Here is a 24,697-nt window from a genome sequence, read left to right as displayed (position 1 = left end):
AGGATTGAACAATAAATCTAACAGTTGCATACTTACCATGGGCAAGTTAAGGAGAGATGTAGCATTGACAGGCATGGTGGGGAAAATTGGTCCAACGACATCACCAACAATAGACACAAATGCCCTATTTGAACCATAAATATAGTAACGATCTTCATTATATGGGATGATGGGCGTCTCTGTCACATTCACATGCAGATATTGGAATACGTATGCCCGGTTGCTGAGATCTAGCAAGATGGACTGGTGCCTGTACTGTGGCAACCCATCAGCCTATAATCACAAATACCACAATTAAAAGTCTTCTCCTTTACTACCTGATTATCATTAATAAGGATTTAAGCATACACAGTGATTAAACAAAATGAATTCTTCAATCTGAACATTTGTGATGATGTATTATTACAATGGCAAACTTCTATCAGCAAAAATAAGGAATGGCAATGGACAATTAAATGTCCCTGGTTGTCACCAATATTTTCATTGCCCTGATGATAGAAACAGCAAGGGCCTCTGAAACGTCGGTAAACTTCAATCAGATTGCATGGTACAACAACACAGAAGACTCACCACTGTGAAAACTTCAAATCCTACTTACTATATATATATATATATATATATATATATATATATATGTGTGTGTGTGTAAAAAGTTTAACTTTAATGAATACCACTGTAATGAAGATATCAATTTAATGCAATAAAAATCCATCCCACTATGAAAAAAATATAATCAGTTTCAGGAAAATTGTAAAAACAAAATCATTAAACGATATGACGCGCATTTTATGAAATCCACCGCAGCACATGCAAGACAGAGACAGGCAAGGGGAAAGAGAAAGGAGTTACAAAGGATCATAAATGTATGCTCATTATGCAGAACTGCAAGAACGTACACAATGGTCAAGGCTACAGTGTTTCACGGGAGAAACCCCATGAATAAAAATCCATCACCCATCACAACCCAAAAGTGCCAGCCAAGCACACATTTCACCCTACTACCATGAAACAGTATCACGTGAGGAGCATTTACATTGGTTGATCGCATGACCTTAGCTGCACGATCGAAACTGAAAACTGAATTAAGCGACAAACACGTCATATCAAGCTCTGTGAATCATGGAAAAGTGGTATAAGGCACATGAGCAAATCAAGGCAGACCCAAGCAAGAAGAAATACCACATGGATCATTTAAGCCACTCACTTCCACATGCAGCTTCCTGGTAACGGTGTCCTTTCCAATGAGAGTTGAGGCGTGTATAGTCACATGTATGTCTCCAAGGCGTGTTGGAACAATGGGGACATGAACTATTTGTGCATCTTGTGCGTTGATGTAGATAAAGAACTGGTGCTCCCCGAATGATGTTTCTGGATTGTATGACCTCACCTGGAATTGAACAATAATAAATGTGTACCTCTTAAACCAGAACAGAAAACTTCTTTGACAACAATACATTCATGAAGATTTCCGTCTTCAGGGATGACGGAGGCAGTATGACCTCTGAAACGTTGGTTAACATCAACCAGACTACACAGCGCAACAACCCAGAAGACGGAAATCTTCATACTCTGATGACGGAGGCAGTATGACCTGTGAAACGTTGGATAACATCAACCAGACTACACAGTGCAACAACCCAGAAGACGGAAATCTTCATACTCATCGCTGTGAGAACCTCAAGTCTTAAATACATTCATATTTTATAAATTATACTATGGAAAAAAACTGTGTGATACATATTATAATTACCATCAACATCACAGGTTAAACTCTTGGCATTTTTCAGTTGCAAGTTTTACTGCTATATGTTTCCTCTTTTTATCAGATATTCCTGACATCTACCTTTCGTTTGTGAAAGAGCAGCTTCAGAATTCAGTTTTCAACCATTCGTTCTAAATGCCCTATTAACTTTCAAACTTTCAACAAAGAGAAAAAATACAATGTTTCTGTGATATCTGTGAACTATGCATGGATGTCAGTAGGACTCCTCAGAGAGCATTAAAAATGAATATGTTAACTAAAAGATCTCTAGAAAGACAAAGAACCAGGTACAGAGATCAAATGAAAAAGGATAAAGAAGAATAAGGAGGAAATGGGGAAAGAGCGGACACAGATAATAAACTGAGAAGCATTTACAGTAGAACAGAGAAAAATGGAAAAGCCTTTGTCGTAAGAAAACCCACTCTGCTGGAAATGTCAATGCATCTATAGTCCGCGACTGTAAACTTGAGACTTGCGGGGTGAGGAAGTGGGATGAAGGAGGAAAGACAGCGTCTGCCTTTAACGCTACGGACTTCCTGCATTCCTTGCAAGTCTCAAGATTACAGTCGCGTACTGTACTGTTAATAATGGTAATGACAATAAAACAGTGCAAAAAATTTGTTGTATCATGACAAACATTAAACACAACTGATACCTGGTTTGACAAAGCCACTTAATTTGAATAACAAATAAACTTACAATTCCATTCATTCCGACATGAACGAACTTGTAGTCGGGAGACCCTGCCAGCACCACCGTTGCCTCAATTGGTGAAGGCATGTAATTGAAGACGGTTACTCGGATTCCCACTTGCTCTCCTTGCCGACTTGTTGTGGGCATCTCCACGTTAATAAAAAATGGCAGCACCCCAACATACTGCAAAGTCCAAACTCTCAGTCAGATACAATTCAATACACATGATGGTCAGTTCTGAACTTCTGTGTGTATGAAACTTCATCTCTGTCACAGACTGAATGTATTCAGTTTCACTAATATAAAAATTTCTACAGTTTTTTTTATCATTATTGTTAAATAACAGCAAAAGGAGAAAGAAAAATTACATTTTCAGAACTTTTGGAAAATTCTCTTGAATTAAAACTAAAATTACTGAAACAGAGAGAAAAGTATAGTACAATCTCTCAAACAAAATAATTAAACTTATGATAAAATAACAACTACAATTTTAAAAGCATCTTCATCTCAGACTAGTTTTCCATAACCCGTATTTGTAATTACTCAGAATATACATGTATTTTCCCTGATCATCTTAAAATCTCAACAGTGAAACCCTTGCACAAAAATGCATTTTATGTGATCAGTTTTTATGTGTACCAGTGCACGGAATATGACTGAACCATGAATATAAGACAGAAAAACTTTGTATTTTGTTTCTGAAAGTGCTACCCATAATATGTAATATGAATGAATGTAATAAGAAATACATGTACAGTTTTGGTGAGATATCATCATGGTAAAAGACCACTTTGGAATATAAGTATAGATGGGAAGATGAATTAATGAAAACGTATGGAGTACGGCTCACGGTCATCAAAATTCACAAGCAGTCAGCAACACGTCCACAGTCACAATTATCGTGCTTACCTGAATTGCTGTAGGAAGCATTCCAAAGCCCATAGTTGGGCTCACACTGAAGGCAGACACCATCCAGTGGGCAGGACGTTCAGGAACAGGAACGGTGAAGAGGTAGCGCCCATGAGGACCAATATTAACATCTTTCCACAACCATACATTTTCATATTGTCGCTTGATTCGACTAAAGCGGAATTTGCGGAACAGCGTCAATCTTGTTTCATTGTAGTATCCACCTGCAAACGCCCATAGTTCATACCATTAAAATTTCTCTAGGAGCAACAGATTTCAACTCCAAACTAAAGAAAATCTGCTTTTCCTTCAAATGCCAGTTTGAAAATATCTTCCTTCCCCACATTTGCACTGAAAATGCTTAACAAAGTTTTTAATGGTACTTGGAGACTTGACTGAATGCACCCTCTAGCTCTTCATAAAAGCTACACTTCACGTAAATAGACATTCAGAACAATAACATGACACCATAGGCCTCTTAGTATTCAATATGACATCCTACTCATAACAAACTCTACCCTCCTAAATGCTGTTTGTGAATGAAAAAGCCTGTCATAATGACTTTATTTTGTATTTATGGGTTTCATATGATTCTTAGAACAATAAACAGCAATTATTTCGTAGGATTTGAGGTTTTCATAGCAGTGAGTCTGAAGATTGCTGTCTTCTGGGTTATTGCGCCTTGTAGACTGGTAGATTTCCACCAACGCTTCATCACCCTGATGACAGAGGCAGTATGACCTCTGAAACGTTGGTGGAAATCTATCAGACTACACGGCGAAATAACTCAGAAGACAGCAATCTTCAAATTTTTTACTGACAATAGGCAGTACTAATGTTTTTATTGCTGAAAATAAAATATTTGTTCTTCCTCCCCTCCCATTTCCTCCCAGAATTTTCAAAATACTATCCACCCCATCTTCAGACACATTACTTATGGAGATTACGCTCTTAGGAGTCTACTTCTGGACCACAACTGAACTCAGGCCCTCATAAATATTAAGCATAAGTGCTTAGCAGTGAGCTGTTACATTCAGTCTCAAGTACCATATTTACTTACATATAACATATGTGCATGTATGACTCACATCCCTATTTTTGGATTGGAAAATTAAAATCATGTATCCACGTATTACATGCTTCAAAATAAAATATATTAGTGAAAACAAACTTTAAAAGAGTATTATGTAGTATGAGATATCTCAAACTTTAAATCAGACAGATGGTGAAGTAATTTCTGGTAGCTTTTCTCTGAGAGCAACAGAAAATGTAAATTCTTAATCAGAGATTGTTAACACACTCAGTTGTCTGCAGGAATCATCTGGTTCATTGGAAAAACCCTCACAAAAGACAAATTTTCACCAGGAATTTTTGTAAGAGTTCAAGAAAGTAGATGAATGACTGATAAGTTCGTCCTCCAATGACAGAACGTGGTGTGGTAAAGGTGACCGGGAGCTTCATTAAGCCATAATAGTTTTAGACAGCTTTTGAGGACATATGACAGAAAGGGCGAAGGCAAAAGTTAATGAAGATTCTGATTTTCTCAAAATCCCTGATAGGATGACCAAGCTTATACAACCTTTGGATGTTGTCAAAACTGGCCATTCAAGGTAACTTTCCAGTGAATTTACAACTAGCAGATGACAACCACAAAGCACTAGAATCAAGCGCATGCCACTGCTGATGGTGTGTAAATTGATCCTTGCAGCATGGAACTCACTTTCTCCAGAAATTCTGGTATAAACTTACTGGAATTTCCAAAAAAAATAGGTGGAAGTAAGGATCAGTGACACTGACAATGAAAGTGAGACAAATGATAACGGTAAAGGCAGCGATATCGGTAGTAACAGTGATTGACAAACATGTCAGTTAATTGTTGATTGATGACACAATATAAATCAAACTGCATATTACTGACAAATAAATATTAGCTTTGAAACTGTATCTGATAACAAAATTTTACTGTGCACAAAATAGAGCCACTTCCTTCCCCCCTTTAAATATGTTATGTGTATAACACGTACTCTAATTTTAATAACAAACCATTTCAAAAAAAAATCTGTGTTAAACACAAGAAAAATCACTGCCCCTGGTATTCCAGCCCATAGGCAGTCACTACTTCTTGTTTGCACTCTCTTTACTTACAACTGGCTTCATCGGTCCCATCTTCACAGTCAAGAACTCCATCACATTTTTTGTTAATCCGATAGCAACGACCATCCAGACACTCATGCAGTCCTTGTGTCACATTACAGAAGTCCGGTCGACGAGGTACCAGTACATCGCTGAACACTATAAGGCCTGCATATCTGCAACATAAAGCACAAACTTCCAGCTTCTGATAGACAATAGTACTGTAATGTGGGATTTTTAAAAATGCAGTCCCAATTTTCTAACAACAAAAACAAGCAGTACAAAATGAACTGACTCTTCTGTTGGTTTGAGATAAATCCACATTAAAATATAAGAGAGAATATTTTTAATAATCAAATACTGGTAGAAAATGACCTTTCCTAACATTCAGGGGTTCTCAACCTGTGTCCTCCAATGTGTTTCATGCAGACAGCATATATTTTTCTAAGACCTACCATGTTTCTCTATTTAGTGAAAAAAAGTTCCCCAATTTCACAGAAGCATGTTTTGTTAATGGAGTCAGTATTTCACAGTCTCAGTCACTGTTTTCACTGTTCACTGTTCAACTTAATGAAGAAATCAAGAACTATAATTTGTCTTACTGATAAACATTTAAAGGGATGTAAATCTCTGTAACAGAAATTAAAGTTAATAACTCTATCTCGGAAACCGCTCGGAATAGGACGCATGTACATATACGCTTTTTTGCTTAGAATGACCGATACTATGACCTCCCAGAATATTAGCCTTTCCTCCTTGGACACTCTGTATATGGATATTTCCAAGCAAAGACAACAAGGTTTAAAACAAATGAAAAATGAAATATTGTATTCAGACACTTCAAAGAAATAACATACAAATATTACTTACTCGAATGTGCGGTTAGCATCAATGCCATAAGTAGATGAAGGAAAATACACTATCTCATCTGGGTTGCCTTCATGAGAAAACCATTTGTGAATGAATGTACCATTAGTTTCTTCGTCAAATGTCCCCATCTTTGTTATAACCTAAAAAGGAACAAGTTCATCACATAAGCATCACAATCAAATAAGAACAAGAGTCAACTCAACATGTTATAAAAGAACGTCCTCATGCAAGCAACTAAGATTTCAAACAAAGTTAATAATTCAGAGAAAACATTCTCCAACCTTTTCACAATAATGGCTGGGTCAACAACTTCAATTCTTATTGCAATTTGATGGCAATGCTTAACTAATGCTCTGATGAGGGACCCTGACCATCTGCCATCATGAGTATTCCAAAGCATAAAAATGTTAAATTTTCAATGGAAATCTTCGTATTGTATCAACAGACTTAATTCATAAAAAAACAATACTGAATTGCAACAAAAATATTCCATACACACAATCCATTTGGACTTCACTATTACAGTACCAAAAACACATTTTATTTCAGTGATGACGCAAGTTCAGAGCACAAAAACTTCTTGAACGTATGATATCATGGACAAGATTTTAGTGTAGCTGCAGAGTGGAATTTCTTTGCTACTTTCCTTTTGATGGTGGATGGATTGATGGAAAGGCTGAGTGACTAGTAGGATGTGCTAGTCTTCAAGCGACTGAGACAAACCAAATTTTAACACCACCAGAAGATTTATATAAATGGGATGATAAAAATTTTACAGAAATTACATTCTTCTACGTAACGCAGAAATATATCGAGGCAAATGTTGTAAGACTGGCACACGGGATACAACAAAATTATCCCTAGTTCATGGAGTTTCGGCCCATTAATAAATCAGAGCTTAAAAAACATTTCATGTCATCAAGAATTATATGGGCACCAAGGTAAGTGTGACAGGTGTAAGTGATGTTGCAGTATAGACTCCATCCTAGTCTTGATGAGTGATAATACACTATAAAAGGGTGGAGAGTAGCCCAATCATTTTCCCAGTGGATTACAGGATCGCCAGTAGCATAATTGAGATTTGAACTTTTTGCATAAAAATATAAGTTCAGAGACCTACAACTGCAATGTTAAAATGGTAGGACATAAAATTCAGAAAGGCATACCAGAAATAAAAAAATACAATGAAAAATATAATTCTGATAGGCGGACAGAGATGAATGATTACATGAAACAGGACGTGATACAGACAGTAACAGATGAGATTTTGAAATGATGGGCTTCAGCAGAACTCAACGTAAATCTGGTAATTCCTGGAGTAGCTTCTGTTAAATCAAATGATTAAAAAATCTCAAGACAGTGCTGGGATTCAGCTCAGGCCCTTTTAACTCTTTCTTGCACCCCAGTAAAATTAACATCCTCTGCAACACTTAATTTTTGCATACCAAAATATGTAGTGTGTAAAAGGTATTTACATTAACAGCCTGAAGAATATAATTATACGGCAAATATAAATGGTGTTGCGAAAGTAATAAATACACTTGAGGCATTTCCATGAAGTAAACTCACTGTATCTGATGCAAATGTAACGTGAAGAGTAATATCAATTCCACAGATTCCGCCCTCAATGAAAAATGCTGGTTTAGCTTATGCCGAAGGGAATTAATTACATTCTAAGGCATCTTACCTTAGCATACGTGAGCTCATTGCCAGCCTGCATGGTGTAGAAAGCACGGTCAATACCAGACAGTCCAACATATGCTCCGGGTTCCCCATAGATGGCAACTTCAACCTTCTCTCCTGTTCTCGCCTTCCGGTTATTGATGAACACAGTAAACTGAAGCAGATAACAAATTTCTCTTTACAACACGATTATAAACACTGCTTATTTCATCAGTGGTGATATCTGAAAAATAAGTAAAATACCCAGATCTGTATTTGAGTCAACACATCTCTAACATTATAACACATAAGCTGACTTTATTAGATCATAGTTTTCACTGTTTTATTGTTTTATCTTTACCACCTTTATTATTTTATCGAGTAATTACAACACTTTTTACATTTTAGCACTTTACCTTCTACCAGCCAAACAGATCCAAACCACATTACTAATTACGTAGTTCAGTAAGCGGTGTTTGACGCTTAATATATCTACAGCACACATGGATATGACGATACACAAAAACAAGTAGTATTAATGATCTATTTTCATATGTGTAATATACCTCAGTTGCGTTGACAGCATACCAATTTTTGTTATTTACTACCTATACAACATGATGCAACCAGTTTAGATTTAGAAAATATATTTTTCTTCCATATTTCCGTGACCAAATTTTAGCCTTTCCTTTAAGAGGAAAGTAAGAATCGTAAATCATGTTCATATGTGCATAAGACATGCCAGTTATAACTTTTGAACCTACAGATAAAAGTCTGTCAAACTAAAGAAAGAATATTCCTGGTAGTCGTCAACTTGGATGCTGGACGAAGCCCAGAGCCAGTCTGGACACGAAACCAAGAATGAAATTCAAGTCATTCAGCCTGTAGCTGGTCAATTTACAAATCAAGCTATCCTGAGTCATTCACCATAAAGTACACCACCTCAAATGTTCTTGTGCCCAACATATAAGGGTATTTCATCATTTAAATGCAGACATATTTTATAAAAAAAATGTTCAGGTCAAACTTGAACCACTGCCATTGGCGCAAATATATGCTTTCCACATCAAGAAACAACTGTAAAACAAAAGCATCAGAAAGATATTCACGACAACACTCTAACAAGCTAAAATATATTACGCACAGAACAGCATAAAACATATTGCTTTATGTGGAAAATTTTCAATTTTAGAACTAGTCTCTTGATAAAGTAATGCTTCTGGTGTCATCTATTCTCAAATTTCAACTCATAAGCTTCAGATACTTCACAACTACTCACCTTGTTGCGAGAGATGCCATTGACGGGGAACGTCAAACTGTCTGCAACGATGTCCCCATACCGTCCAACTTGGTACACCAGGACAGTTGCAACGGGTGCCATCTCAGCACTCAGAGTAATGGCAAAAGTCCGTATTGTAGACTGCATCTTCTCCTCACCACTGAGCAAGATGATGCCCTTCGACATGATAATGAAGTGGAACATCTCCATGTAGAAATTGCTCTGCACATGTAGGATGATGTATTCCCCAACCTGTAAATATCAACAAATTAAATTCCTGATACTCCTTGATATCACAATGATACTAAAAAAACTGAACGCAGAAGTTTCTCCACAAAAGTATGAAAACCTGCAAAACAATAACATAACATACATTTACTAGACACGTGCAAGACTAAATTTTCAGTTCAAGAAAAAATTAAGACAAGAACGTGGAAAATGCAGAGAACCCAGAAAAGGAAATCCAAATTAAACTACATGACATATTTTAGTTGGAACTAAAACCACTGGAATTGGAGGTAAATTAAACTTTGAATGACAAGTATTTAAATCTCCGTGTTTAGCCAGGTGGTCAGAATATTTCGGCAATTACATGCCTTAGATGGCAGAAAATCTTTAAATACATTTTTAGCCTAAAAGTTTTTAATAAAATGCAGGCTGTTAGGTCTGAACCAAACTTCCCCATATCAAAGTTTAAAAATAATCAGCCTGACAGCATAGTTTTCATACATTTTCAATTTTATCCTGCATTTTTCTCTTTACTCTTTGAAATATTGGATAACAGATTACTTAATAAAGGGAAAGAAACATTTTAAAACACCATAGCTTCAAAATGGCATTTCCTGTGTCGCAGTAATATATGTTTCTAAACAGCTTACAGATATCCAACTGGTCAAGGTCTTATAATAGTTGTTTGTATTGTTAGAAGTTTTTGGCAGCGCAATAATATAACCATATAGAGATTTTGTTGACAAGTTAATTGCGCTAGCATTGTCAACAGTTATAATACCGATAGCCGGGGCAGTCTGCTGTGTCCAAAGCAAAAGCAATTATCTGAAAATTCTTTAAATTCGAGATTGAAAAGTCAATACTTGCATTGAGTCCCCCCCCCCCCCCCTTTTAACAATTTGAACTTGAAAATTCAAGAATTGCACATGCCTAATATTTATCTTCTACAGATTAGGTAAACTCCCGTCTCAAAACTTACATTCATGGGAGGGGGAGGAGATTTATGAAAGTATATTTGATGACACACACGAAAGAGTGTCCATAAAGCAAAATATTGGCGCTGTTTATGGACTATGCGAACAACAGAACACAAAAATGTTTCCTGTTCAATAGCTTCAGGGCAATGAACATCAAAATTTATAAGATATGCAATATTAAAATGAACATATTCAGAAAATACGTGTATTTAAAATTGGAGATAGAGTACTCCAATATCGTTCAAAAACACTTTGTCACACTATACCAGTTATATCGTGTCAAATAACAGAATTATATGAATGATTACTGGGATATTGCGTAGAAGGTGGTGGTTAAATTCTGTTTGAAGGTTCCCAGTATTTACATGAGAAGAGTGGGTAAAACCATTACAATCTCTGCCATGATAAATGGTCTCTCAGCCAAGATATGAAACAATGACCCCACAAATAGGAAGCAATGGTGTACACCACTGTACACTGATGTTCTATTTTCTCTGTAACAATCCAAAACATATAATTACAAAGACAAAACTCAAAATGTAGCAACCCCAAATGAGCGAAAGAAAGCATCCCATATTTGTACCTTAGCATCTCGTGTTGATGTTGACACTTTGATGTGGTGGTTTGTGGGAGAAAAGTGAGACATTAACAGCATGGTTGACGTTGCTCTTTCACCTGTGTTATCAGAATAGTCAGCTGTGATTCGCATTGACTGGATGTCAATCAAAAGCTCTCTGGCTCGCTGATTTTCATCATAACCTGTAACATTGAGCCTTGTAATATGGGAATGCGAATTTAAACCAGGGTTAATGGTTTAGCGCTAGTGTAACATACATTCAGCTAAGTCAAGAAGAATGGACAATAAAACTTATGCACACTAACAACTAGCGACATGATTTATAGCAGACTGTATACAGGGGGAAATTGAGATGCTTACCAAGCTGAGTTCTAAGATCCACTTTCATTTCCCAAACTCCGACTTTCTCAGCTGACATTTTAAGTTCCTGATAATCAAGGCTTCTCCGGCCACCAGTTCGAGTAACAACTTCTGATCTAATCTCCATCCTACTTTGTAGTAGGCGTTCACGAGGAAGATGTGACCCATCTTGGAATGACACTGCAACCTAAAAACAAAAATATAAAATTATTTACATCTTCTCAGCCTTATTCCCAAAATGCTGCAACATTCAGATTATACAGAATCTACAAGCAAATGACAATCTGAAACACATACTGTTGCAGACAATTTCTAGTATTTGCCCTCAATTTCAGAGAAGAACCATGTAAATAAAACCTTAACATAATACATCAATTTTATGAATTTCATACAAAGGAAACAAGGACACATACTATATACATCAACCATATTTCTCTTTAGTTTACCCAGACTTACGTAACAGTAGAAGGGCATGGACGGCTTGAAAACTTGTGGAGACCCACCAAGAAATGCAACTTTGATGGAAGAGTTGAATATTTGAGCTGTGGAGTAACCCTCTATAATCTCGTCCAGAAAACGGTCGCCAACCGTAGCTGTTACCGTCACCTCCATTCCTTCTAGAGTTGGCACAAACTGTTCCAGTTCTGTGATAGGATACCGGAAATGGTAAACTCCATAGAACTGTAATTAAAGTATTTAGTTTAACAATTATATGAGTGACCCAACCACAGTGGTGGATGTAACACTGGGAAGACCTCTTTCAAGATATTCAATGGTGCAAATGAACCTGAAAGTACTGTCCCTGAATCATATCTAAACCGATCACATGCAATCCAGACCGTCAAAACTGAATTCCATGACCCAACAACATGCCTTCACGGCTGCAAAATATCACTTATTGAGCACATGTGTACATGCATAGAAATTGTGACAGACCTGATGTATTTATTTCAAAACATCTTAATTAATACTGTATATGTGTTCTGAGTAGCCAAAGCAAAAGTAGTATGCCAAGGGGTTGGAGTTCCATGTTGCTACCCTTCCATTTTCACTTCTGTATTCCAAGGGCTCCATTTTTTTCTTAATGAACTACATCATGTAACAAATTCTCAAAAAAACAGCCCATGCTGTCCAGTTACAGTTTCTGAACCAGATACCAACTACAATTCAAAGATGGCTGTCTTGCAGGTTGTAAAGCCATGTAATCTGGTTGAAGTTTACCGATGTTTCAGAGGTCCTTGCTTCCTCCATCATCAGGTCTCATTGCCCTGATGACGGAGGCAGCAAGGATCTCTGAAATTTCGTGTTTTTCAAGGAGCAGTAAAATTAAACCGAATAAACGCACATTCCTCCTGGAATAAAGTCTGTGCAATACAGAGATCTTCCTACTCCTGTACCATCAACTAATTGAAAGCAACTTTCTGTTTTTGATGACGAAGTAGAGGACTGCACGGAACCACTGTTAACTGGGTAAAGTGTTCTTAATGATTAGTACATGATCCATATCTCTCAAAGAAACATGCAGATCCTTTTGAGTCCCATCTGAAACATGGTACAACAAGGCTGAATCTATAAACATTTGTGTATTTAGAAAAATATATAAGAAACTGTCAACACTCCGTGATATGCACAACTCCCTCTGTGTGTGCCTGCACAAGAATGGGCTGACAGAACAACTGGGATTTGAACATAAAAGAGAAGAAGGGTGGCTATTTATTGATTCATCTAAAATAGGTTTAAAGGGAGTAACAAAAAGCCTTCAATACATGTGTTCGATGGCAATTAAATAAAGAAAACTTAAAAGAACATGCCCCACAATCAAACACAAGAAACAGTTGGCAGTAAAGAAGAGATTTGAAATTCACTGTTCCTGAAGAAAGCATTTAAATATATGATCTTTGTTGGTGGACCATCAGTCGGTACTTCTTCATCCACTTTATATAAAGCCAGGCCTAATGAAAACTTCTGTGAAAGCTTTTAACATTTAAAAAATTGTGTGGCTCAAAACAAAAGACAGTATCTTTTATAATCAAACTTTGCCCTGCTAACCCAACATAAAATTCCCTTTTTCCTAGAGATATGGGGTATAAACAGTGAGCAGAAGATCTTAGAGGGGTTGAGGGACACAGGAAGTGAGCCGACACAATGATGCTAAATGAAGACTGCCCATGGATTCTTGTTACTCTATTAATACACAATCAAGAAAAATGGTCTGATGAAAGGAGATTCTAATCTGGTTGGAACAGGTCACTGGGCTCAATCCTCGAGGTAGTTGTAGCAAGTATAATGGCAATAGCCACGCAGTGAAAGAAAAATACCTAAATATTTGGTATGCATTATCAATGTTATTCCACAAATGTCAATTTGGCCACTGATAATAACTGAACCTTCCTTTCCCATATATTTCAAAGATGGCAGAATTACGATCTCAAATTCCAATCCTATAGCAAAAACAGAATCAGTCTAAAACTCCTATATTCAGACCACCTACTCTCTTAGGACAAAAGGTCTAAATCATATCTCATTAGATTGTATACAGATTACGCAGAATGACAGCACATGGGCCCCAAGGTAACTGCAGGCATAATGTCGGGCATCCTTGTTCTCAATCAACACACTTTGTTCCGTACCTATTACTGAAAGAAGAAACAGGGCGACAGTAAGTGGGAAGCCAGCACCAATGTTAGTAACAGCCAGTATCGAGCCAAGTTATACGCAATGACACGAACGAAGGTGGTGGTGCAGTGAGAGAAACATTGCATCTGCTTCTAGACTCAACTTTATTCACCAATTCTACGGCCTGCTCACGTAGAACCTGGCGCCTGTGATGTTTATCTTCCATGTTTTAATTCACCAATTGCATACTTAATGCTGAATATCAACAACTTGCTTCATGCAACATGATATCCACATACGCCACAAACGCTGGATTCATATGCAACATAAGACAACTTTACTAGCTGAACAAGAGGCTAAAACTGATTGGCTCACGAGGGCATATAACAGTAGATGCAATGAAGCACCCGAAACTAAACCACCGTCACTCATGCCATAAATTTTAGTCCCATCTGAATATAGGCCCCCACTTACGTATTTCAGGTGGGGTACTGGATCCCACTGTCTATCACTGTGAAAAGACGGGAACCAGAAAGGGTACTTTTCATCCTGAAAGAAAGACATTTTAATGACAAGTTGACAAATTCAGGATATGTAACAAGCTGGCTTGGAGGATGCAACAAAACTGAGATATGCACAGAATCTCCTTCTTAAATGAATACAAATGGTCACTGTAATTTCCTTTCAGTTCCGTTCCAGAGAATGTTACTTCATTTTGTACAATAATCCTTACATAAAACTGATCTTTAACATTTAAGCTTAACCCATTAATTGTCATTGGGATTTAAATGATAACACCCTCCATACCAAACTCTTTACAACCACAATGACATTACACCCTGAAACAGAAGTTTGTGTTCTTAAAATCTAATACAACAATAAACAACAGTAAAATACACAAATGTAATAGAAATGTATTCATGAATGATTAGGTTAAGTGCAAAGATGCAGTCATAGCAAACCTGAAATTATTACCGTTCCTGGAGAATGAGGAAAATTACAAAAACTTCAGTCAAGCGAGCCAACAAACCTGCCCAGGATTTGAATTAGTAAAATCCTAAACATAAATCCTATCCATCAGACTGTGCAGTAAGACTAAACAGAGGTCAGTGATGATTTCAATGCGTAAACAACGAATTTAATGGTTGCAGCTAGTATTCACACAATCTGGTACTTACAAAATTGAAGTACTTTTCCACGACTGGATTGCGATCCACATTTCGATATGCTGGTTTGATGGGTCGGATAGTAGCTTTCAGTGTGAGGTTCCCGCGGACTGGAGCTCCACTTGTGTAATTTGCCATCACAGTACCATACAGGTATCTATCCGTGTCAAAGAAAAATGCTGGCATTGTGACGTTCACCTGCAAATTAGGAACATTCTTCAGAACGATGAACAATTGAAACTGAAAACATTTCTTATCCTTTTATTTCATTACTGTGCCAGGTCCAATTTATTAAATACAAATTTAAAACTGCCAGCCTCGAGTAAATGGCAGACCGGGTTTTACAGAGAACAGCTCTCACCATTATAATTATATGAAATACACTTAGCACAGTTTTAAAAATAAACCAGTTTGACGGACTGTGATTTCCCGAATACCGAACCAAAGGCTACAGAGGCGGTAACCAGGTGGTTCATAAAAAGGTAATAGAGTACAAGCAGGAGTGAATAAAAGAATCATCTCAAACATATTCACAACATTCCTTACCTCAAATCTTGTCTGGTAGTATTCCTCCACCAAGAACGTTCCTTCCTCAATCTGCCCCTGTGCAACAATCTGGATGATCCACTCCCCGAACACGGGTTGGTCCGAAAGCTGGTAGCTCAAGCTCACAGTGCCAAAATTTGACTGTAAACATCATACATGTTTAAACGACGACATATCGGTATGATAACATCAAGTTTCTGATTTAGCAAATAGAAACAAGTATATGCAAATTTAATAAAATGAAATCCATATTTGATGAACCACCAGAAGAATAGCTTTTTTAACCACTTGCTGAATGAAAATATTGACAATACTGACTACAGGCTGTCTCCCAGAATTTGCTGCATCTAAAAATCTACCACAGCAATTGATTAATAAGAACACATAATATTTTTATTACATGCAAAAATAACACAATACAAATGCTGCAACAGCTGACCATTCACTTGATTTATCCGAGGCAGGAAAATTTTCAAAATTTAAGATTTCAGTGTGTGGTAGGAAACTTTTATCTTTAAGATACAGTGGAACCCCTTACTTACGTTTCTAGGTATTGATGAAAAATTATGTAAATTGTGGGAAAGTATAAATTGCAGGAAATGCAAAATCATAAGTAGAACCCTTCGCTGCAAAACTCAGGAAGAACGTACATAAATCTTGAGCCAATATAAAGACTATTGATTATTCAAAGACACACTAATATTCCAAGTTGTTTTACCACAAATACCACAAAGTTATAGGTACTGGGTCTTCTATTGATGACCCTGCCGTAAGCCTGTTGGACATTTTCCTGACAAACCCAGCTCAGAAGCTGAGAAACTGAAAGCCATACTTCCAGCTGATAACAGGAACTACGAGTGTTTCTTGTCACGAACACGTTATTACATCGACTGTTCTTGCCTTGCATCGCAAAAGATGATCAAAGCGACTTTCTGCTCTTGCAGGCAAACTTCAAATTTCACTCGACAAAATCTCTTCTTGGGAATGTTTGAAATCACTCATCAAATATTTTCTTCAAGTTATTCTACTGTATACTTGGACTTGTTTCTAAGAGAGAGCAATTCCATCTATTTGCGTCGACACTTTTCCACAGCAACACAAACTGAAGGCTGCGTACTTTACAGTCATTATAAGTGGTGGAGTAGGGAAGGTTTGCTCCAACTGTCTAGGTGGTAAAGAGAGAGAATACTAACGGTGACTGGTACTGGAAAGGCTAACCAATAAGAACCCTCACATCTGAAAGACAGAAGTGTGCTTGCTCCTGGACATGAATTGTCTAATACTTTAAGGTTACATAAAAAGTAAAGTAAAGCTGTCCCACTATACGCCATGTAGGCATTTGGGGGGAGTGGAGGTATAGCTCCTACTCATTCTTGACCTCGGCACTAGATGGGGGTGAGTGGTAAGCGTCACGCCCCCCGGGAAAGGACCCCGGTACCCATTGAAGAGGAGGCTGGGTGGGCCCCAGAGCCGGTCTGGACGCAGAGGCTAGAGGAAAAAAAATCCTGTCCCCCATCGGGGATCGAACCCATCGACCAGCCCGTAGCTAGTCACTATAATGATTGAAAATCACAAACTGAAATTTGCAGTGAATGGAAAAAACAAATGTTCAAGAGTACCAAAGCAAAGTGAATTTCTGCCCATCATTGTGGCCAGAAGGGAGGGATAGAGATTTTTTAAAATTTACACTACCAACTTAACAGATTTTCTACCATATTATGACTGTGTACAGTATTATATCTGCGTAATTTACATATCTGACATATCTGATAAACTTCACTAACATTAATATATACCTGGTTAATGTGAGGATGGAAATAAAATGGATGGAGAAGGGTCAGAAGAACATTTAAGGTATACGACAGAAACAGGTCAGTAAACTCCCTCACTCCTTTAGCGGCCCATCCACGTACGAGTTCTGACTTGCGAGTCTGGCTCGGCGAGCTGGACTCGTGAGCCGGGCTCGGATATATTTCACCACACACGCGCGGCAGACTCGGCTCGTGACACCCCACCCACAGACGAGTTTGGCTCGATGGAACCCAAGCCGAGCCGGACTCGTACGTGGATGGGCCGCTTTACACTTGTGTTAGTCAACCCCCAACCACATTTGCTCACCTGTCGGGAAAGCCACCTCCTCATGATGTGCCTGTTTGGATCCAACATGTACACATCCACAGCGTCATCGAAGGCTCGCAGCTCCGTATTGATGGGAATTGTGCGAAATCGAACTATAAAAATAGAAATCATGAATATGACATATTCAAAATCAGCCAATTATGTTTCCATCTGCGTGGATAAGCAAACCGTTTGTGTCTGCATCACAAATGCTGTAACATTTGCATTCCAGTGATTCGGGATGGCATTTTACGTTACTACTACTAACAAAGCCACGACCAGGTGGCTCGGTGCTTCCCTGCTGGCAACCACCGCCAACACTAAGTTTCCAAAGCTTTCGTAACACGTCTAACAGTGTCTGAGAGACTAATATCTTGTGAAACACCCCCCTCTGTATATAGAAACCTATTTTCTTACTTGCCATATTACTCAGAAAGGAAAAGCAATCTCATTATCTTCCATTATTTTCTGTTCCTTGTTTAACTTAATTAAACCACTGACTACTGACATGTATCAATAAATAAATTAATCACAGCCTTTATAAAAAATTCCTGTGATCACAATGCCTACCGTAAGCGCCACAGATGTAGGAAAGTGCCTTCCTGCTTACCTGTATCCCCCTGCATGTACACTGGCTTGTCAGTCTGAATGAAGATTGTCATAGATCTCTGAGAGAAAGTGAGGTACGTCTCATTGACGAATGCCATTCCTCCCATAAGTTTGTCATAGCTGCCTTCTATACGCAACTTGTAAATCCCGGTAACACTAGTTGCAGGAATCTAAAAAAAGCACGAAAAAAAACATGAGAAGCAACATTACGTTTACATATTTTCAACCTGTACAAATTTGTTGGCTAATTTATAACAACAAAACTACAATTCGGCAGCCAATGGATCTAAAAACATGGAAAATATGTGAATTATGATATCACGTCCAACCAACATGACCTTGAATACAACTTATATACATTTCTATACATGCAAAAACTGAATAACTGGACAAATGTTCTTTTTTTATTTACCAAGTATATCATGGGTATGGAGACCATCAAATTTAATTAATTTTTAAGTGTTTGCATTTAATTAATTATTTATTTTCTTCCTTCCTTTATTCACATTCGAAAACAACGGGAAAGCGGTTGATTTTTCAACATGTCACAGTTAAAAATTAAATTAAAATAACATAACACCTTTTCAGAATCTCTCATTAACAATCTGACCAATAGCATTTGCATTCTTACACATGGGCAGAGTCCCACACAAAGGAAACAATTTGCCTGTACGTCAGTCTGCTGTCACGGACGAATGACACAAACCTTTGTGCAGAAATATGAAAGCTATTGATCAGCTTTGCATAAAAATAATTTAATTTCAGTCATAATACGAAAAACCAACTCCACTGCTTTTATGTTTAAATGTGAATAAAGCGGGAGGGGGGGGGGGGAGAGAAAGGAAATAAATGCAAAGAAATGGTTGAGGTCAGGAACTCAGAGGAGGGTACACTGCCATAATCCAAAACCAGAGCAGAATTGGAGGGTAACAATTCAATTTGTGCTCATATACAATCCGTTAAGTTCATCCGTATCCCTCATTCAACTTTCTACTGACGTAAATTTCCTTAAAATTTAATTTTAAAAGTGAGATTACTTCAGTGAAAGACACGAATAAGAATAGTTAACACTGACATCCACAGACCGCAGCAAGTCTTTCCTGAGATGCGTAAATAAATCATAATATTACTGAATTAATTTCCCAAATTAGTACTCGTATTTTTGGAAGGCTTTTCTAACCTCACACTTACCCTCAAGATGATTGTCTCTTGGATACCTTCTTTGACATCCTGACTCTCCCCACTGATCTCGACACCATTCCTCTGGATAGCAACTCTGACAGTAAGGGGCAGCGGAGCCTGGAGCACCAACACCGAGACTCGGTACACGATGCCTGGCCTCACCATGCGACTCGCAATTATAAAGTACGTCCTGTAAACATTAACACTTCTTAATCTGGTAACACCGTAAATAAAAGCAGTTTAATGGACATCCAGCTGGATTTCTTCTTTATTACGCCGTCTCCTTTACAGGAGGTTGGCGACATTATGAACAGGATCCTTCCATCCTTTTCTCGGACTGGGACCTGTTCATATACGTTCTTGGCAGATGATCCAGAAGTGGTTTGCCATTGCCTTCTTCTGTGTGTGAATGGAGTAATTGTTGGGATGCCACGGAGAAACCGGGGAAGCCCCCGGAGGAAAACCCCGTGTTGCCTAGACCACGGCCTTGCCCAACACAAGTTATAAATTCGGGCACCGCCGGGAATCGAACCCGAGACCCCAGGATTACAAGGCCCAGCATCAATAAATTTGAGACATTGTAATACAAATGTTTTGAGTGTTACAGGATAAAGGAGAGAAATTCATAAATCTCTTATCCACACTGAAGGTGCAAAGCTACCGATACCAAAGCTCACAACAGGACACACTGTTGAGCCAGTTTAATCCACTTCACACTCCCACATCGCACTTCTACAATATGATGATTCATTGCAACCTTAACCTCCCATCTCCTTCTTTATCTTCCACGTGAGTATAAAGGGGTTAAATATGTGAGAAACTACACTTCTCCTAATAGAATTTGATGTTGAATGAAGAAAATTGTCTTCTGTCTTGCAGCACCATGTAGCTTGGCAGAAGTTTACTGTTGTTTCAGGGGTATTTGCTGCCTCCATCATCAGACTACATAGTGCTAACACCCAGAAGACAGCCATCTTTACGTCTCCTATACTGATTACAAGTCAATTAACAGAGTTTACGATACACAAGAAAAGTATCACAAATAATGACGTAAGAAAAACGAATAGAATACTGGCTGGACCTTGGCCAGTGGCCATTTGGAAGACCGTGACCAACATGGGGAACTACAAGGGTTGTTCAATAAAGACCGGGAATGATTTTCTTCTTCTTGTTTTGTCTTCAGAAAACTTTCATTTGTGGTGATTGGTAGCACTGACAGATGTGAATCATCGCCTGCAGTTCCAGGTCGCTGCGTGTTCAGTTGTGCTCTTGCCGTGACCTTGACTACAAGCTACGCGTGTCTCGCCTCCGAAGTCGCACAACCGCGTTGTTACCGCTTTAAGAAGTTAAACATACAATTTGTCAAAAGGGGTTTATGTGGAAGAATAGGTTTTGCCTCAGACAACGGCACTTCGATGGTTCACAGAAGCTCGGGTGACCTTCGAAAAGCTGATTGGGCTGGGAGCTCCCTCAAATGCAATTAACGACGTGGCTGTGAACACCACCTCGATTATTGTGCGTCACGGTCGACGAAGTACCATCGCAGAGTTGTCTGATATGCTCAAAATATCTGTAGGGAGTGTACACACTGTCATGAAGGATTACTGAATCATGTCCCGTATCCTGCATCTTTCTGGTGGCAATGGGGGGACGAAATCAGACAAATTATTCCACATCTTTGGTATCAGTACCACAGCACCCGCCTACAGGTGTCATGGAAATCCATAAAAAAAACTTCATATCCTCGGTTCAATTCTGAGATAGAGTGATTCAAGAATACTCGACAGCCAATGTGTACAATTGCAAGTTTCGTCTTCAACTGACTGTCATGACAACGCAACAAAAACAAATACGGAATATTGAAAGCTCCATCTACCACCCAGCAACGCTCAATAATCAGAACATCTGTGGTAATAAAACAAGGAACATGCATTCTGGGTGGCAAGTTAGCTATAAAAGAAATCTCGTCATGTTCTTCGCCCCCTTTATCTGGTTTTAGGTTAGGTTAGTACTTTCCGTATCTTAAAAATATTCCAGGAATACACAATTTGCTAAACCCTGTAATGTACAGCAAGACAACTCACGCTTCATTGATTATCATGTTGTTCTCCCACTGCTGATTGTTTCTCGATGACCAGTCAATTCCTGTGGGTCTCTTTTGATCAACGTCATTGATGGGAGGTCTCTCTTGTGGTGACACTTTAACCACCAGGAGTAGTAATGTGACCACAGTCCCGATCATTTGGACAAACCTGAAACATACAAAAACATTTACTGGTACTTTAAAAAATATAGATTTTAATACCAGAGATGTTATATGTGATAGGAAGAATATTTCACCCAGATATGCCCGCCAGTCCAAAGTTCGATTCCGCAAAGGTACCCGTGACGGACGAAAATAGGGTTTTCTTGGCGTTTACTCCAGTTTATAAGTCAATAAAGGGGCTTAAGATACGTTTTATACTGGACGGCACCTTTATTAATCAAAATTCATAACTTAATCTATATTGTAAAATCATATCTTTGTATTTCTGATACGTTAACTGTTGGAGAGGAGACGTCGCGCGAATGTCCAGGTCGCGGACAACTCGCGAAGTGCCTCAGACAATACAAATTTCAGGAAACGCAGGCAGCCATATTATTACCATCTGCCAAATTTAGGTTACTGGAAATGAGGTCGTGTTACCACGGCCAGCCTACGAGTCTGAAGCATTCTCCCGGTGGTATAGTCGGCGCAGTAGTTTTTGGCCGGTGGAATTTTCAAGGGGAAGGCTAGGAGCGAGTCTCTTCTGCGATAGTATAATGCTGACTGAACGCTTAAACAAAAGAAATACGCTGACCGTGCCACCTCAGGTACACAGACTAGGCCCGTACGCCAGCTCCGATAGCTTCTCCACCGGCCAAAAACCATTGCGCCGATTATACAATGACTTCATTCGAATGAATCGGCCATATTGCTCCTAATTCAAAGTTTCTAATCTAACACTTCCACGCAGTGTGCGGGTAGGCACAACGCACAGTCTACGCACTGCATTTTCGGAAATACTCGAAGATCTACATTGCTTTGTGTAACTTTGTAACCACGTAAACCTTCCGATAATCTCTGGCCGAGTGTCGTTAATATTCTTTCTTAAGGGTAAATTAATCCGCCAACAAACTGTTCAAAATTAAAGTGTCTTATCTAACCGAGGTGAAACTACGGTTTCAAACGCAGACGCCGTGTCTTTTCGAACCGCGTGCTGAGAACAGTTTGTGCCCACACACAGGTTACAGGAGACATGGAGGCACACCTTCACATATTCCACGCCTCGGCACTTGCAGACAAATGTTACTTTCTCTTTTAACCTGGCAAATCTTTGCTGGATGGATCGTTTCACTATATAATTTCATATCGTACTTTAAAAATATCAGCGCCGTTCTAGAGCCCCAGAAACCACGTTCACCAGGACTCGAAAGCAGAGCAGGTTTCAGGTTTTCGTTTGGACGGAGGGTAGATTTTCACACATTATGATTCTGTACTTTATTTAGTAATAAAACATTCTAAAGGTACAATTTGGCTGCACGCGACAGAGACAAGCAACCGAGGCAGGCGACAGAATTGCGAGACCGAGACTGGTCGCTTCCTGTCTGCTCTCTGTACGATCGTATGAAGTACAATTACGAGCGCGAGACAGAGACAAAGCACAGGAGACCGCTCTCGGACCAGTAGTGTCTCGCGACGGGCTCAGGCAGCACGTGTGTTGTTGAGTAAAATAATGGCAGAAATTAAATTTACTGGTGACCAAGATGAGCAATTGGTAGAATTAGTAGCAGAAAACCGACCACTGACCACCGACAGAAAGATCCTTCTTCGCGTCTGGTTTTGAATATTGAACTCATAGGTTTTCTTTGTTTCTTTCGCAACACATCATCTTCTTCTTATTCTTCGAGTAACCTTTTTAGAAACATTTTTGTACTCATTTTTCACAGAATATGTGCACGTATGTTTCAACAAAACAAAGAAAACAAACACTTTGCCGCATGTCTCGGTCGTCACCTCAGAAGTGTGTGGCGACAAGCTGCGATGAGTCCGTCTCCCGTCTCTGTCGCCTGCCTCGGTCGCTTGTCTCTGTCGCGTGCAGCCAAATTGTACCTTAATAAGGCTGTATGAATATTTCGATGTCCTGTACAGGGTAATCGCAAAGTCCCTGTAAACCTATAAGAACAGGTGTGGCACATGAGAAGTGCTTCAAAGGTGATTGTGCACACACGCCATAGGTGGCGTACGTCATTTGTTTCACGTGGTTCTAAGACCTTCGCCACTGCCTTCCTTCAACCAGATGAGCTCTTCAGGCGACCGCAAGTGCTCAGAAAATGGTCACGTCACTTGAGAACCGCGTGTTTTGTTGGAACACCTGTTTCGTCGTGGAGGTAAATACGCAGAACAGATCTAACAGAATTCTGCCGATATGATTCCCGGGTCTCACGTACCACATCCCAGCACACTGCGGAAGTAGACTGACAGATGTTAACCAAGGACGAAATACTCGACATCTCTGATCGCATAACGCAAATCCTGAAATAGACCATTCGTAAATCAAAAGGATGGCAGTCTTCTGGTTTTTGGCGCCACGTATTCTGGCAAAAGTTTACCAACGGTCCAGACGTCCTTACTGCCTCCATCATCAGGGCGATGATCGATGTTTGAAAGTGTGAAGTTCCTTTGTGCTCACCCTGTACAAGTAAACCCCAGAAATGTTTTATAACTTTTTAAAGATGTAATAAGATAAATGTTCTGGAGGATACTCCAGATATTTACTTTCAAGATCAACGAAAGAAGTTCCCTGACGTTAACGAAAAGAAATCGACTTTTCCCGAAAGGTGGGTATTGAATTCAAGCAGATCATAATGTAGCCCTCTTTTGTTATCACCTTCAAAGGTTTTGAATTTAGTGTCACTGAGCAAGGGGGTCTTCGGAAACACGAGCCAGGCGTTAACAGGGCGAGGATAGGGTGACGTATTGAATCCTTA

The 24,697-nt window shown here is 38.9% G+C and overlaps 1 protein-coding gene across 2 annotated transcripts in view; it reads right to left on the bottom strand.

Moving 5' to 3' along the window:
- Mcr (macroglobulin complement-related) overlaps window positions 1-24,697 on the bottom strand; it is an 89,339-nt gene that overhangs the window by 26,623 nt on the left and 38,019 nt on the right. The window contains exons 2-19 of one of the 2 annotated variants that reach the window (XM_087348447.1): window positions 21,772-21,939; window positions 19,697-19,877; window positions 18,507-18,675; window positions 17,897-18,009; window positions 15,779-15,919; window positions 15,245-15,430; window positions 14,541-14,615; window positions 11,907-12,131; window positions 11,451-11,637; window positions 11,097-11,272; window positions 9,309-9,560; window positions 8,055-8,204; window positions 6,368-6,507; window positions 5,510-5,673; window positions 3,365-3,588; window positions 2,462-2,638; window positions 1,205-1,387; window positions 37-273 (exon numbers count right to left, since the gene is read on the bottom strand). In XM_087348447.1, coding sequence (XP_087204573.1) covers window positions 37-273; window positions 1,205-1,387; window positions 2,462-2,638; window positions 3,365-3,588; window positions 5,510-5,673; window positions 6,368-6,507; window positions 8,055-8,204; window positions 9,309-9,560; window positions 11,097-11,272; window positions 11,451-11,637; window positions 11,907-12,131; window positions 14,541-14,615; window positions 15,245-15,430; window positions 15,779-15,919; window positions 17,897-18,009; window positions 18,507-18,675; window positions 19,697-19,877; window positions 21,772-21,939 — 3,148 coding nt within the window. The remainder of the gene's footprint in view (window positions 1-36; window positions 274-1,204; window positions 1,388-2,461; window positions 2,639-3,364; window positions 3,589-5,509; window positions 5,674-6,367; window positions 6,508-8,054; window positions 8,205-9,308; window positions 9,561-11,096; window positions 11,273-11,450; window positions 11,638-11,906; window positions 12,132-14,540; window positions 14,616-15,244; window positions 15,431-15,778; window positions 15,920-17,896; window positions 18,010-18,506; window positions 18,676-19,696; window positions 19,878-21,771; window positions 21,940-24,697) is intronic. The other variant, XM_087348448.1, reaches the window with a different exon arrangement.

The sequence above is a fragment of the Zootermopsis nevadensis genome, unplaced genomic scaffold (genome assembly GCF_977971745.1).
Source record: "Zootermopsis nevadensis isolate Lab colony 2312 unplaced genomic scaffold, Znev_1.0 Znev_ptg000013l, whole genome shotgun sequence".
NCBI classification, from domain to species: Eukaryota; Metazoa; Arthropoda; class Insecta; order Blattodea; family Termopsidae; genus Zootermopsis; species Zootermopsis nevadensis.
This window is presented reverse-complemented; position numbering and strand designations above follow the sequence as displayed.